The sequence below is a fragment of the Capra hircus genome, chromosome 26, assembly GCF_001704415.2.
Source record: "Capra hircus breed San Clemente chromosome 26, ASM170441v1, whole genome shotgun sequence".
Taxonomy (NCBI): Eukaryota; Metazoa; Chordata; class Mammalia; order Artiodactyla; family Bovidae; genus Capra; species Capra hircus.
Genome location: NC_030833.1, coordinates 32068202 through 32083490, shown reverse-complemented (window position 1 = coordinate 32083490; position 15289 = coordinate 32068202). Strand labels below are relative to the sequence as shown.

Below are 15289 nucleotides of genomic sequence, written 5' to 3'. Positions count from 1 at the left end.
TAATACTCTTGGGCTTTATAATAACTGTCTCTCTGAGTATTCCTTACCATCTTGTAATTCTGGTACTTCTTAAGGCCATGTGAACTATTCAACAATCAAAATGTAATTCCCTTTCAGTACAGTGGATTTCCCCGGGCTCTGGACAGGGGATAGAGTGGCTGGCAGAGGTGAGGCTGTGGAACTGGATAGAAGGTCGTGGAAAAGAGCAGTGGGCAGTGGTGCTGAGGTGGGAGAAAGGGACACGTTTATGCCTCTTCTTCCCTTACCTTCTCCAAGACACAGCTCTATTATGTTTGTTTGCTCTGTTGATGATTCAAAATTATAGAGTCTTTCTGTGCCCCAGTGTTTTTATGGTCGGAGTGACCCACCTGGTTCGCCTTGGCTTTTGCGGAGCTGAAACACTTTCCGTTTTGTTTTCAGATGTGAAGCTGCTCTCACTGCGTCTCCGAAGTGAGTCCTGCAGATGCATCCACCCCACATACAGGGGCCTCGGCTGCCGGTCGCGGGGTGAGCGTGCAGGTGCTGGGCTGGCCCGGCCCCCATGGCCACTCGGCAGTTCACAGGCCCGCGGGGTCCTCCCCACTGCTGAGGGTCCTTGCTGTTGAGAGCCAGAGTGGGGGAGGCCTCTCAGGCAGAACCTGCCGACACCCTCTGCCATGTTGGAGGGTGCAGGGCTGGGGCTCATCTGCCCAGGGACTGCTTTCACTGGGGAGGGGCTAGGGCTACAGATGGCGAGTGGGCCTCGGGAATGGCGGTTCTGGGGGTCCCGGGCACAGGCTCACTGGAGCGCAGGTCTGGTGTTCTCCAGCTTGTCCCCAGCTGGAGATAACATTAATATCGCACCCTTGCAGCTTTTTCGGGCACTAGAAGAATTGAGACTTTCTCTTCAAGGAACAATGAGAATTTGTTCTGAGCCTTTGTGATAAGAAAGGAGAAAGAAATTCATTCCTAGAGGCAGGAGAGTGGGGCGGAAAATCATCTCAGCAAAGGGCACAAACTTCTCATTATACATTATTATGCTTTCAAATAAGCATTTGTGCAAGCCTATTCTTTGGTTTAAAATAAAATGGCTCTTAAGTCTTAAAAGGCTATCTTGGCCATGTCTTGTTTGGGGAGGAAAGAAATGATGGGAGGAAGCTGGTAGATGAGCTGTTTTATCCTCGGGCCCAGCCTGGCAAGCTGGGTGCAAACTGTCACGTGCAGGGTGATGCTGAGTTCTGCCACAATCCGTCTTTTGCGGTGAGTGTAATAGGAAAATTCTTTATTAGGAGGATCCCCAGTGATTTAGTAATTACCCCTCACTCCTAAATGAGAAAGCCAGGACAGATGCCCTGCACTAAAATCCCTATGGAATGTGATGTTATAGTGAGTTCCTTGGTATATTTTGAACTATGCAAATACTTCTTCCAGGAGGCAGTTGCAAAGTTAGAATTGCAGGACTCCAAAGAAACTCTGTTGATTCCCTCCTCCTCTTTTATTAATTAAAAAAGAAGAAAAAAAACCCCAAACCAAAATTTAGGAGCAATATTTAATATACAAAGACAAAAGAAGCAGAGACTGCCTATATCCTGAAACATTTAGAGTCTTAGTGAAAAGTCAACACTTATTTACAGAAAGTGTGTCTGAGTGGAGCTTCAGAGATCCTGGCTGTACTGATTCAGTGGAACCTATGAAAAGGGAAAGAGGTAAGTCTGTGAATCAGGCAGCCACTGAGCTGGGTGCTTAAATGAACAGGCTCTGGACTGTTCTGAGCTCAGCAACCCACTCCCTGGGTGACCCTGGGCAGCTATAGGCCTACTCCAGGCCTCACAGGAAAAATGGAGATATGAATAGTATCTCCCTGAAGGGCTGCTATCTTAGGAAAGCAAACTAGCTCAGGGCTGGCCCGCAGGGACCTCTGGTCACTCTTGTTATTAAGAGGGCTTGCAGCTGTACCCGCGCCAGTATATATTACAGAAAAGACTTTGATATTTGCACCAAGTTTTTTAAATTGGGGGAAACCTCTTTGTCTCTTACTCCTCTTTTCCTTTTTCTTCTTCGCGTTTCTTGGCTGCTTCTTCCCTGCCTTTCTACCCCCAGGGTTGGCACTTCTCTCTCTCCTGCTCCCACATCTGAAGCATCAGTGGGCTGCACTGAGCCACCACTGACCGGGTGCAGCCTGGTCCTCGGTCTCCCCTTTCCCACTTCACACCTCCTGGTGCTGTTGCTCCTTACCTAATAATAAGCTTGTTGAAAATGACTCCATTCCCTCTCCCAATTTCCAGCTCTCCACGCTGAGAGTCTGCTCCCTCCTCTCTTGCCTAATCTTCCTTATCATTCACTCTGTAGACTTGGCCCTGCTCCTTAACGCTTCCTCGGGCAGTCTCTGTAGCCTCTGGCCTCAGCCACCTTGCCCCCTCCTTCATTTCTATCCTTGCACATCAGCAGAAGTTGTGTCTCTCTCTATTGGAATCCTATGACATTGTCTACTACCTCCTCCTTAAAAAAGAAAAAATCCTTTGTCATTTATCCTGCAAAAGAAAATCACATCCAGAGAAAAGAAAGTCATTTCAGTTGTAACTTGTTTGCAAAGACCCACACAAACTTCTTGAATCATACAGAAGGTCTTTGTCGTGAAATTTAAACCACTCCACTCCCCACTGCCCAACCCAGAGGGTCTTCCATCTCTTGTTCCTCTACAGGTTCCCCACCAGACCTCAGCCTCCAGATCTTTCCCCAGCGTGGTGACCTGAAAATGTTTTTCTGCGCTCAAATAAGCTGGTCTGGGAGAGCACGGACCTGGTCATCTTTTATGAGCACATTAGTTTTCTGCCTAATATAAGCCATTGAGAGCACTCAGCTACTTGGTAAGCAGCAGAAAGCTGTTAGATTCGGTTGTGTCTTACAGCTCTGATGACCTTTGATTTGTACCTTTTTTAAAGATGGTTTTGGTCAACCAAACCATTAAGGGCTTACCCTATCAAGCCCTTAATGTTCTCTCAAAGTTGAGATAGGTCTAACTATTTTCTTTGTTCAGTTGGGGGACGTGTGTGTGTGTGTCTGTGTTTGGTGGTTGGGTGCGCTTTCTCTTTCTAAAACTCTCCCTTGCAGCCACATGACAGATGATGATTGCCTTCTGTGGTGCCTAATACATTGCTCTCCACTCAATGAATACTGTTACCTGACTCCCATCCCAACCCTGGGGGAATCTGGATTCACAAAGGAATAGAACCTTCTTACAAAATCTGGAGTATGATTGCAATTTTACTTTAGAAGCACCCGCTTCCCAGAGGAATAGCTAGTGATTGATGCCACTGCCAGAAACCCAGATGCACACACTCATACATCAGCCAGGAAATTACATAAACAGCTCGCCCAGCAGGCCAGCACTGACTCACCCACTTGCTCCCCTATGGGAGGAGAGGTGATATGAAACCCAAGGCAACAGCAGGGAACAGACAAAAGAAAGGAGTTGGGCGGGACTGGGCTCTCCAAGGTCCACAGGGTTTCTTCCTTCCTCATCTTCTGCCGAGGGCAGCAGTCTCAGACCAAGGTCTGTAGTTTCCCTGCTATGTGAGCAGGATTGTGGGGAGTTGTTGGATCTGTCCTGGGCACGCACCGTCAGCTTGTTCGCATGGTGCATGTACAAGGCTGCAGACAGCTTTACACACATGCCTTTGTGCTAACACAGGTACCGGTGATGTCCACCTCTTCCCTTGGGGTGGGAGTGACCTACTTAGGCTAAGCTCATGCTAGGGTATTTGTCTCTTTGGAGAGCATGTCAGTGTTGATTCCAGCAGGAAGGGCTGGCAGAGACGGGTTGGTTGCTCAGAAGATGCCTGAAAAAATACTGATACCGTTAGGGCAGAAGAGTGGAAAGTAGTCTGGCAGGCCTGCTGGTGATTTGTGAGTGTAAGGGGATTTATCGGTAGCGGCAGGCCAAAGCGTTGACATTCTTGACCACATAAAAGCCCATGGTGACTGGAGGGATGACCAACGTCCGGCCGGCCCGCAGGGGGCGGGGCTTCAGTTCTGGGAGGGTCCCATCGTCCACCATCACTAGGGGCTGGCCGTTCAGCTGCACTGACCTACAGTGAGAAGAAAGAGCATGGGATTGTTATTGCCTTGGAAGGAAGCCATGGCAGCAGAGCCTGGGCAGCCTCAGTTTGCCCCCGTCCGCTGACCGTGCCCGGCTAGTGACCACTCACTGGCACCAGCTCTGCCCAGCCTTTCAGCTGGTGCTTCACTCAAACACTGCACGCGAACATCCCAGCAATGCTCTGGGGAAGAAATGGTCCCAGTCCCATTCTCCCTGGTGTGGTTAGGTGACTTGCCCAAGGCTATACAGCTTGTAGTCCTGGGAGCCAGGATTTGAACACAGGCAGTGGCATCCCACTCCAGTACTCTTGCCTGGAAAATCCCACGGATGGAGGAGGCTGGTGGGCTGTAGTCCATGGGGTCGCTAAGAGTCAGACACGACTGAGTCAGACTTCTCCTTCACACATTGGAGAAGGAAATGGCAACCCACTCCAGTTCTTGCCTGGAGAATCCCAGGGACGGGCGAGCCTGGTGGGCTGCCATCTATGGGGTCGCACAGAGTCGGACATGACTGAAGCGACTTAGCAGCAGCAGCAGTCCAGTTCCAGAGACACATCATTTATTCAGACAAATACAATTCTCTGAGGCAGAAGCGGAAGTGTCTGATGTCTATTGTTTTAAAACCACAATAGCAGTCTAGTTGGTGGTGCTGAAGAAGACTCTTGAGAGCCCCTTGGACTGCAAGGAGATCCAACCAGTCTATCCTGAAAGAAATCAGTCCTGAATATTCATTGGAAGGACTGGTGCTGAAGTTGAAACTCCAATACTTTGGCCACCTAATCTGAAGAGCTGACTCATTTGAAACAACCCTGATGCTGGGAAAGATTGAAGGCGGGAGGAGAAGGGGATGACAAAGTATGAGATGGCTGGATGGCATCACCGACTCAATGGACATGAGTGTGAATAAACTCCAGGAGTGGGTGATGGAAGGGAGGCCTGGCATGGTGCATGCAGTTCACGGGGTCACAAAGAGTCAGACACGACTGAGCAACTGGACTGGACTGAACTGGACTCTTCTACCTGAAGAGCGGAATAACACACAGGCTGAAGACAGCTTCAGAAGTTCCTATTAACTGCATCTTCATTAGTTTATTTGAGAGATGAGAGAACTGACATTGTGTCACTTGTCTCTGGCAGTTCTAAAGGAGGACAGTGACTATGTAACCACCTACCTTCCTCTAATCTGAGCATGAGTTTCCATGTCTAATATTTAAAGGATGTTTCCATTTTAGGGACACCAGGAAGTAAGTGATAAAGCAGGCACCTGTGACCCCAGTTCACCTATCTTGTTTGCTTTTATCCCTCCTGTGTATCAGCCGTCTTCAGCCCTGAGAAGGACTTAGAGAGCAAAGGGAAACGGCTCATCACCCATCTGGGGTCTGCGGTACAGAATACAGACAAGCTCCCAGCTGTTTCTGATGTGACTTGGGAAGCCACGCAGCCAGACTGAAGCTCAGCTCTTTGGGTAAGTAGAAAAGGCCAGAACCAGGCCACCTGCTGTAAATAAGGCTGCAAGTGACTTTTGGAAAATCAACATGACAGTGTCACCTGTCTTTGGGCCTTGCCCAGCCTCCAGTGGGGTAACACTGCAGTGGCATCATCTGAGCTGTGAAGAGAATAAAACTGTAAGAAACTGATAAGAGGCCTTGGTTCAGCATTCCTTCTGTGCTCTGAATGACAGATGGGTTCGGAGATTCACGATCAGACCCCCTGCTCAGCAGAGCCGTGAACTCCTTGAGGTAAGTGAAATATAAATTGTTCCCAGGGAGAGCTGGGCAGAGTGGCAGCTCCAGGCCCAGCCCAACATGGACCAGTTCTGGCCTGGTCCAGGTCTGAAGGGCCAGGGGCAGCCCCTCTCTCTTGTTGGTATGAATGAGGAATAAATGAACAAACAGGGGTCTCCTGCATGGAGGGCCAGGCCTGCCTCTGGAAGATGCAGAGGTGTGAGAGTCGAGATCTGAAGGGCAGTGTTGACCTCCTCAGAAGGCTAGAACTTTTTATAACCCTCTCTGGTGAAGACAGCATATTCTTTACTGTCTGAGCCACCAGGGATATTGGTTGGTTAAAAAGCTGACTCAGCTGTGAGCAGAACCAGGGAGCACGACCAAGATTCTGGACTGATCTCTAACTCCAGGAGCCAGCCACTAACTTCCTAGATGGTGGTGGCAAAGCTCTTCATCACACTTCCGGCGGTTTTACATCTGTGAGAAGACAGGCTGTATGGGCTATAGAACGAACTGAAATGAAATATAAATGTCAAAGTGCTTTGAAAGCAGAGTGAGCCATTGAGTGGGAGGCAGTGTTTTCTGTTGTTATTCTTTTCACTGTCATGCCGTTTTTGGTCCCTGTCCTGCGACACGGCGAGTTTCACGGCTCCTCTCCTAAAACTCTCTTCCTCGGCTCTCACGGTGGCAGTCTGTCTGTCTGTGTGTCTCCCTCTTCCTGTTTTGCCCCTTCAGTTTTGCATGTCATCTCCTTTTCAGGGGGACTGTTCCCTTACACCTGCCTCTCAGATGCTGGGGTTCCTGGTACTTGGTCCTTGGTCCTTGGACCTCTCTGCTTTCCACACTACATACTCCCACTGGATGCTGTAACCCACACACAGCACTTGAATTACTATCTGCATGCTGATGCTATCCAAATCTGTATCTGAAGCCTGTGTCTTTCCTCTGATTTACATACCTCTGCTTAACTGTCCCAAAGGAACTTCAAAAGTCATTGTGTCCAAAATCAAGATCTCCTCAAGTCTCTGACTTCTTAATCTCTGGGCTGGTTCTGCCATCTATCGGATCACTTAAGCCAGAAAGCTGGGGGTCATCTGGGTCTTCTCCTCCAGGTCCCACGTCTGGAGTTGCCGCATGCATGCTCAGCTGCTAAGTTCTGTTCGACTCTTTGCAACCTTGTGAACTATAACCCACCAGGCTCCTCTGTCCATGGAGTTTCCTGGGCAAGAACACTGGAGTCGGTTGCCATCTCCTCCTCCAGGGGATCTTCCTGGCCCAGGGATCAAACCTGCATCACCTGTGTCTCTAGCACTGCAGGAGGACTTTTTACCACTAAGCCACCTGGGAAGTTGCTAAGGCCAATCAATTCTACCTTTTAATATTTTTCAAATCTGCTTCTTTCTCTTTCTTCATTGCTATTATTTAGTTCAGGACGTCCCCATGACCTGTCTCCGGCCCCTGGCCTCGCCTTTATCCCCCATGCCGGCCACATTGCTGAGACAGCCATCTGTGGCTGTCCACGCTTCAAACTCTCCAACAATGCCATCCCTTCCCTTAATCCAGATGATGAAGCCAAGCTCTGGCCACCTCCCCAGTCTCAGATGCTGCCACTGCCCCTTACTCCAGGGCTAACTGTAGATCACAGACCTCTGGGGGTGGGTTTGGGCTGAGCTGGCAGTTATTGTGAGGACATCATCAGTGTATGCATGAACAGACTGTTCCCGATGAAAAACAGTTAAGCTTTGTACATAAATGAGGTAGATCTTTCTCAAATGAAAATGTCAGTAGATCCTGTTGGGAATAAAATACACGAGTTCATTTAAAAGAACAGTAAATATTTTTCAAATGCAAATACCTGTAGACACTGCTGGGAAAAGAGATGAGTTCATTTAAAACTGTTGTAAAATTCCTAATAGGTATTTTGGGAAGAAGGGGGCATCATGTGCTTTTATCGAGCAAGAGATTTTTAAAGGGACAGCTAATATAATGTGGGAGGGCCCTCGACATCTGCTGACATCACAAAGGATTCCCAGAAGGCGAGGGTGCCTTTTGCCCCTGCGTGATCCGTGTCATCGTGTGCGGTACTTCCTCCCCCTGGAGCACAGTCAATCTTCCTCCTCCGCGGGACAACTGTTCTGGGTCCCTGCCGAACCTGCTCTTCTGTTGTCCCCTCTGGGGAACTTTCTCTGAGCCCTGGGTTAGCAGCCCCAACTATGGGCTCTCTTGTTCCCCGAACTTCCCTCTAACCACCTCACTGAATGGTAGGACTTACCCCCGTGCCCCTCAATGGGCTGCGAGCTTGGTGAGGAAAGGAATGGTGCCTTTCACCCTCAATTCTCAGTGCGTAGACAGGGGAGCCTGGTGGGCTGCCATCTCTGGGGTCGCACAGAGTCGGACACGACTGAAGCGACTTAGCAGCAGCAGCAACAAGGTTCTTGGCATAGAATTCAGGTGAAATATTTTCTGAACGAGTGAATGGACTTTTGAGGCCCTTTCACATTATTTCTGGTATTCCTGCGCTGAGTTTCTCCAATTCTAAAGAGGCTCCCTGGACATTCGCTGATTTCATTAACGTACCAATTACTCTTGCTCTCAGTGGCCCTGGCGATGTTAGATAAGACCTGAATTATCGGTGATTCTCACAGTTACTTACTAGGTACCTTATCCCAATCAGACACAGACCATTGATCATTGCTAGGGTTTTTCATTCTTAAAAAAGATCTATACGACCATCTCTTAGCTAAGCCAACATGAGCTGATTTTGTGAGACTTTAAGTCCTCACACATCCTTATCTACAAAGTTCCTTCATTATAATGATGGACAGTGTGCTATACCACCTCCATTCTATTTTTCCTGCTTCTGTTTTTATTGTAATATTTATCCTATTACCCAGTTAAGTCATATCACACTAAATATCACAATTATCTTTCACTTTTATGCACTGAACAATTTGCAAACATGTCATGTGAATGATAAAAATCACTGATTATTGAGCACTGTCTATGCCTAAGGTGAGATGCTGTGATTTACCCTATCGCATGAAGTCCTCACAACTACCAGCCAAGGCAGGTGTTAGCACCTCAGCAGATGAAGACATCGACGTTTAGAGGGATCTAAGATTCACCCAAGTCATGCAGCCGTTCAGTGGTGGAGCTGAGATGTGCCAGCAGCCTTATACCTTATCCTATCTGGCCTCCCTTGTGACTGCTAAAGAGCCCGGTGAGGTACATAAGAAAGTATTATTATTATTTTAACTTCACTATTGAGATGAGGTCAGACAGGTTAGGTGGCCTGGGCAAGGTCACACAGCTAATAGGTGGCTAAGCTTAGTCTTGGATTCAGGCCTCCTGACACCTGTTTCTATTATTTGTGTTTTTCCCCAATTCCACATGGCACTCGCTAGGATCATGTTTCTTTCTTTGAAAACCTTTCTTATCACATTTTCATCACATTCTGGGACCTCTTTCCCGGCCTGTGACTTTTCAAACCAGATGCTAAATGATCCAGCCTACATGGAGCTATTTTTCTTAATTCCCTAGCTGCTGAGGGCTTTTAAATTATCCAAATATTAGGACAACTGTGGTGTTTTTTTTTTTTTAATCACCATCTGTTTTTTCAAAGTCTGAGTTGCTTTGCAATTCCTAAACTTGTTTTCTTTACACTGCATGCTATTTGAAATGGGATTCCATGTCTCAATTTGGAGTCAAGCCCTCTGCTCCCTGGGTCTCTGTGGGATCCCCTTGGCTGGGTCACCATCCTCCCCCCACCACCTGTCTACAATCTCTGGTCTCAGTAAGGTTCTTGCTAGCTGTAGAAACTGAAGTAAGCTTTCAGCTCTTCTGAAGGGGATGCAAGTCTAGTGAGCATGCTCTTTGCCAGTCTTGAAGATGATTTGTTGGTCTGGCCCTGGGTGGATTTCTGCGGGGGAAGAAGCAAGGGAAGCCTGTGTATTATTGGGAGCAGCCTGGGGAGCTAGTGGCTGGTTTCTGCTGGCATATCTGGGGCCTTGAATGGGAGGTGAAAGGTCTCAGAGATAACTAGTTCCATCTCCACCACTTTGAGAAAGCGATCTGCTTTCTGTGAACTTGGGTTTCTCTGTCTGTAAGATAGACTAGGTGAACCCTAAGATTCTTTCTGGTTCCCATACTTTTCAGGGGCGTTGCCCACAGTCTAATAGCTAGCTTGAAGCAGAAGTTTAAAGCCAAATTCAGTGATCCTGCACAGGTAGAAATCTGATTATGACATTCACCCGTCTAAATGTTCAGTAACTTCCTGCTGGTCTTAGAACCTTCTCCAAAGGCCTTAGGAGACCCCATAAGCAAGGCCGTTTACCTACTTCCCCAGCGCTTAGAGGCTCCCCGGAGCTCCTGCCGGCTGAAGCTCCCCACCACCCACCACCTCCTTTCATTCTGTGTTATGCTTCCTCCAGTCACAAACTCTCTACTCTCAGGGCTTTGGTACATGTCATTTTGCCTGGAACTTTCTCTGTACTCCGTCCCTGCTTCCCGCTTCCTTTTCTCTACTAACTCCCACCTGTCTTTCAGGTCAGGGGCCGGCAAAGTACTCCCAATCACCCAGCACTTCTCTGTCTCTTCGCTCATCACAGCATCCGGCTTGCTGACTGCCTGTCAGCCTCTCCCCTAGTTAGGAAGACCCTGTGTCGGTCCTGCTCACCCTGCGCTCTCCTGTCCACCAACTCACACAGCAGGTGCTCAGTAAAAGAAGGGCTGGATGTAGATATGTGGGTAGATGAATCACAATCTGGAAGGAAAAGACACTAGGGTGGGAGGACAGAGACTTGAGTTACAGTTCACACTCTGAGCACGACACGTGAAGGTCTAGCAATGTCACAGTTGGCTCTGATTTGGGGTTTCCAGATTGTTAAGTGAGAGACAGGGAGAGAAGGAGAGAAAGACGGAGTAGGGAGCAGAAGAGAGGGAGGAAGGGGGAGAGAAAGCAGAAGGTGTAAGAGTCTGAGTGGTGGTGGGGACCCGAGGGCATAACCCTTACAACCTCCTAGTTCTAGCGCCAGCGAGCTCGCCTGCACGCCACTAGAGGGCACTCTTGCTCTTCACAACGGTGCCGAGAGCCCGCGCGGCGGCTCCCCGGCAGCAGAGCTCCTGCTTCTGCCCCTCCAGCCCGCTCTCCAGTCCCGGGGAGCCCCGGAGACCGGCCCGGCGCTTGGCCTCTTGGAGTTACAAACCTCAGGATCAGTCCAATCCCGGCAAAAACTTCGTTGCGGTCCATTAATCGGCCCCCACCCCCCAGCGCCGCCGTGTGGCTAATAGTAAGGAATCATGCGAAGTCCGCAGCGATTCCTGCCGGGGGAGCGGCTTCGTAGCCGGCGTGCAGGGAGGGGCCCGCGCTCGTGCGGGGCTGCAGGCACCCCGCGCTCCAACCCCGGTCCTGGGACCCCGCCCTCCCGCGGGCAGCACCTGTGTGCGCTTTACAGGCCCCCCGAGGTCCCGCTGCCCCTGGAGGCCCCCTCGCTGAGTTAGGAAGCTGGTGTGTGCAGCTGCCCTGCCCTTTTCCAGGTCAGGGGCAGGTGAGAGCCGGGAGGGAGCCCTGCCGGGTTTGAGGACAGAGGGGCCTTGCTCCGCCCCGTTCCCCTGCTTCTCCGGGAGAGGCTGTACATCTGGAGTAGCTTAGACAGGAGGGAGGGTCCTTTGAAATGGCCGTTAGAGACTATCCGCTGAGAAGGGCTGCTCACAAGTGGCTGCAGCAGCAGCCTAGTGTCTCCTGGTCCCCACTTGGCCAGCTGGAGCAAAGGCGGTAGGATGCTCATAGCCCCCTGAGAGAGCTCCTACTTCTCAGGGGTCACAGGGAAGATGGTTTCCTCCCAAGGGTGACCTATGTGCTTTTTGCTCTGCCTGAAATCTGGTAGACTGTCAAAAAGCCTGATGTTCCTTCCAGGCCCCTTTGGATGTGGCCTCCTCCACCCCAACCTTATCTGAGAGCCCCAGCTGGAAGAGGGGCACGTTTTTGGCAGCGTCTTTTCAGCATGCGACATCTCAGATTTATTCTCTGTGCTGCGATCATTTCACCTGCTAAACTAATTGTTCTCTTTTTAAAATTTTCAGCTGCACGTGGTTCAGTGCCTTATTGCCCAGGATAGTAGTTTAAATGAATTCTTGTCGAGCACTCAATCAGTCTCTATTCTCATGTGGCTTCTTGGACACTCCAGTCCCTTCCTCCGACGTTGTTAAAGAGAGGAGACTAAGTGAAAAATGGGGGGAAGGCTTCCTGTTCCCCTTACCCCTCAAAAAGCCCTCATCATATATGAAGTTCCTGGCCACTTAAACAGTTTAAGATGGATAAGATCACTTTCCCTATGTCCTACTCTTTGAGAGCATATTGAAATGAGGAGTGTTGATCTAACTTCTTATATTGCTGAACAGGGAAAACACTCGGATTCCTTTATGCAAGCAGAGCTGAGGATTTTATAGGCAGGTTGTCAGGGATATAAGTTTTTCCTGTTGGCAGTTAGGTTTGGGAGTCATGATTTGAACTGTGTTCTATCCAAGTCTGTGTGAAAATGATCTAAACCATCATGGGATCCTACCATCTGCTTCTAGTGGTTCAAAATAACTTAGCACACTTGGCAGAGAAGATGAGAGCCTAGCTAAGGAATCTGGATTTATACTGATAGTGTTCATTTCCATCAGATGAGAGGCAGTCATCTCGGGGCACTTCGGGAAGAAAGTTTGATTTTGCGACCATCTCAAAGCTCCATATCACGGGTATATCACACTCAAACCACGAGAGAAACCAGCTACAAAAACCATGGGGGCTTTCCAGGTGGCATAGGGGTAAAGAATCTGCCTTCCAAGCAGGAGAGTGAAAGTGAAGTTGCTTAGTCGTGTCCTGCGACCCCATGGACTGTAGCTCACCAGGCTCCTCCGTCCGTGGAATTTTCCAGGCAAGAGTACTGGAGTGGGTTGCCGTTTCTTTCTCTAGGGTATCTTCCTGACCCAGGGATTGAACCTGGGTCTCCTGCATTGCAGGCAGATGCTTTACCATCTGAGCCACCAACACTTGAAGGAGACGTGGGTTCAATCTCTGGGTTGGGAAGATCCCTTGGAGAAGGAAATGGCAACCCACTCCAGTATTCTTGCCTGGGAAATCCCACGGACAGAGGAGCCTGGCGGGCTCTAGCTCATGGAGTCACAGAGAGTCGGCCACAACTTAGCAACTAAAGAACAACAACAGCAACACTGTAAAGGCACGGCTTCCTGGATACCTTTTCAAATATATTAAACCAACGGGATAAATACCGCGGTTTTATCAGATTTTGACAGTGTTCCCTCAGTGCACATGAGGAGCACCGGCAAATCCTCAAGAGGGAAGAATAAGGTGTCTCAGGTGGCATGTGTCCTGCTCCAGGGCCCGTCGGCGTCAGCATGCAAGGAGTGTGGCGATTCTGAGTCATTCTTGAGAAGGTCACTGGGGAAGATGCAGGCTGCCAAGTGCTTGCTGGTGTTTGGTAACTGGCCCACAGCTTGGTGCTCCAGCCCCTCGTCTGGAATGAACCAGATCCTGTTGTGGACTCCTGATGCTTGGCAGCCAAAGAAATGCTGACTCAAGGCCCTGGCCCTTCTCTAGGGATGAGGTAGCTTAGGACTTTTCAGCTCCTTGAGGCTTATGTTTGTCTGTCCCCTAAACGAGAGCCTCTGGAAGACGAGGAGAAAGGAGAAGACGAGGACCTTTACTTCTCTGCTCACCAGAACTGCCCATGTATTCTGCTTCCCTGCCCCTCAGTGTAGAACCAACTGCTTGGAAACATGTTAGCTTTGCTCTGAAGTGCTAATTCACCAGGATTTCATCTGGGTCATCCGGAACAGAGTGGAAATCTCTGCCTGCAACGAGGGCGCTCACGTGAGTGGAGCTGGGATGGGGACACCACAGTATTGATGATCAGCTATGCGGAGAGATTCCAGCTGCTGGGAATGATCTGGAAGAAAATGTGTTCTGGAGCTGAGAACAAATGAAATCTCTCAGAAAATAACAGTGAAGACATTGGATTCCTAAGCATCTTGATTTAAGATGTCAAGTCACTGTAAAATATAAAAGCATTTTATAATCCTCTAATCTGCACAGTGATCTGTACACTACTAATCTGGGAGTTAAAACAAAACAAACAGTAAAACCTTTGGGAGCCGTACACATCTTTCCACTTAGTCATAGAGAGAGCTCCCAGGGGCTCCTGGCATGTTCACACCTTTGGCAAAATGGCTTAATGCCTGAATGAAGAACAGAATCTGGGTGAAATCAAAGATGCAAATCAGCTGGAATCTTGTTCCAGCATTTTCAAAGGGACAATAGTTCTCAACTTTGGCCACATATTTGAATTAACTTGGGAGCTTTAAAAAATACCGGTGTCTGGGTCCCAGCCCAGAGACTTTGGTTTAATTGGTCTTGGGGACGGCTTGGGCACTGGGGTTTTTAAAACTCCCCAGGTAATTCAAAGTGCAGCCATGGTTGAGCAGCAGGAGCTGATGAAGAAACAGTGGGAATATGTTTGCAGCTGGGGCAAGGGTTGGCGGGGGGCAGGGAATCAAATAGCTTTCGAACCATTACATTCGGAATTTATTTTGAATAAACAGATTTTTTCTTACTCTTTTGGAGTACCATGTAAGAGGTCACATTTTAAAAACTAAAACAAAAATGTGAACTATTCAAAGGCGAATTTCTTGTTGAATAGTTGGAAGTGGGCACTTTTGCTATTTCTGCAGAACTGCCTCATTGAATGCCTTCCCTGTAGTGAGTTCTCTCGTGGGATGAACATGCTCCTCAGCATGGACCAGGGAAGTGTGCGTGTGACTTTACAGCAGGAATTCAGGACCAAAGCCGATGGAGCATTTGCACAGATAAAAAAAACTCTGCATTTCTTCAGCACTGAAAAGAAAAACTGCTCTGCTTGAAGGACAAAGTCTCTAAAGTCATTTAGATTTCTCTCAGGTCTTGGGCTGTGTCACAGAGAGCTCCACAGACCAAGAGTGGCTCAAGCTCTCTTCAGGCAGAAGGAAGTAAGGGGTTAAATGTATCAGTCAGTGCCCTCACTGTATTTTCCAGATATGTTTATAATTATATACTTAGATAATGCTGTGTACGTTGGCTATAGTTACTAACTCTTTAGGAGCCACCAAACACCCTCAAATAAGCACGAAGGTGAAAAGAATCCAAACTCCTCTAAGTTTTGATGAGTAAGCTTTCACTAAGTAAAATTTGGAAGGCTTATTTCTCTATTTATTTACTTCTCTTTATTTTGTCTACAGACTGACCCTGAGGCTTACATATATCATATGTATTTATACTTTTGCAGCATCTATCTCAGACTTTCTGAACTGGAACACTGCTTGGACTTTGCTGGTTAGAAGCACTACCTTTCTGTTCACTCATAACCATCTCATGAATCTCCCCAGTCCCAGGCACCTCTCTTCCCACTCTGTGCTCCCAGTCTCTGAGTCTCCTCTGTTCTCCCCAGGGC

At 48.7% G+C, this 15289-nt stretch overlaps 1 protein-coding gene across 1 annotated transcript in view; it reads right to left on the bottom strand.

Annotated features, from left to right (window-relative positions):
• Positions 1564-15289, bottom strand: part of HPSE2 (heparanase 2 (inactive)) — a 697385-nt gene continuing 683659 nt past the window's right edge. The window contains exon 12 of the mRNA XM_005698313.2: positions 1564-4067. Within this exon, the coding sequence (XP_005698370.2) occupies positions 3902-4067 (166 nt within the window). The 3' untranslated portion in view covers positions 1564-3901. The remainder of the gene's footprint in view (positions 4068-15289) is intronic.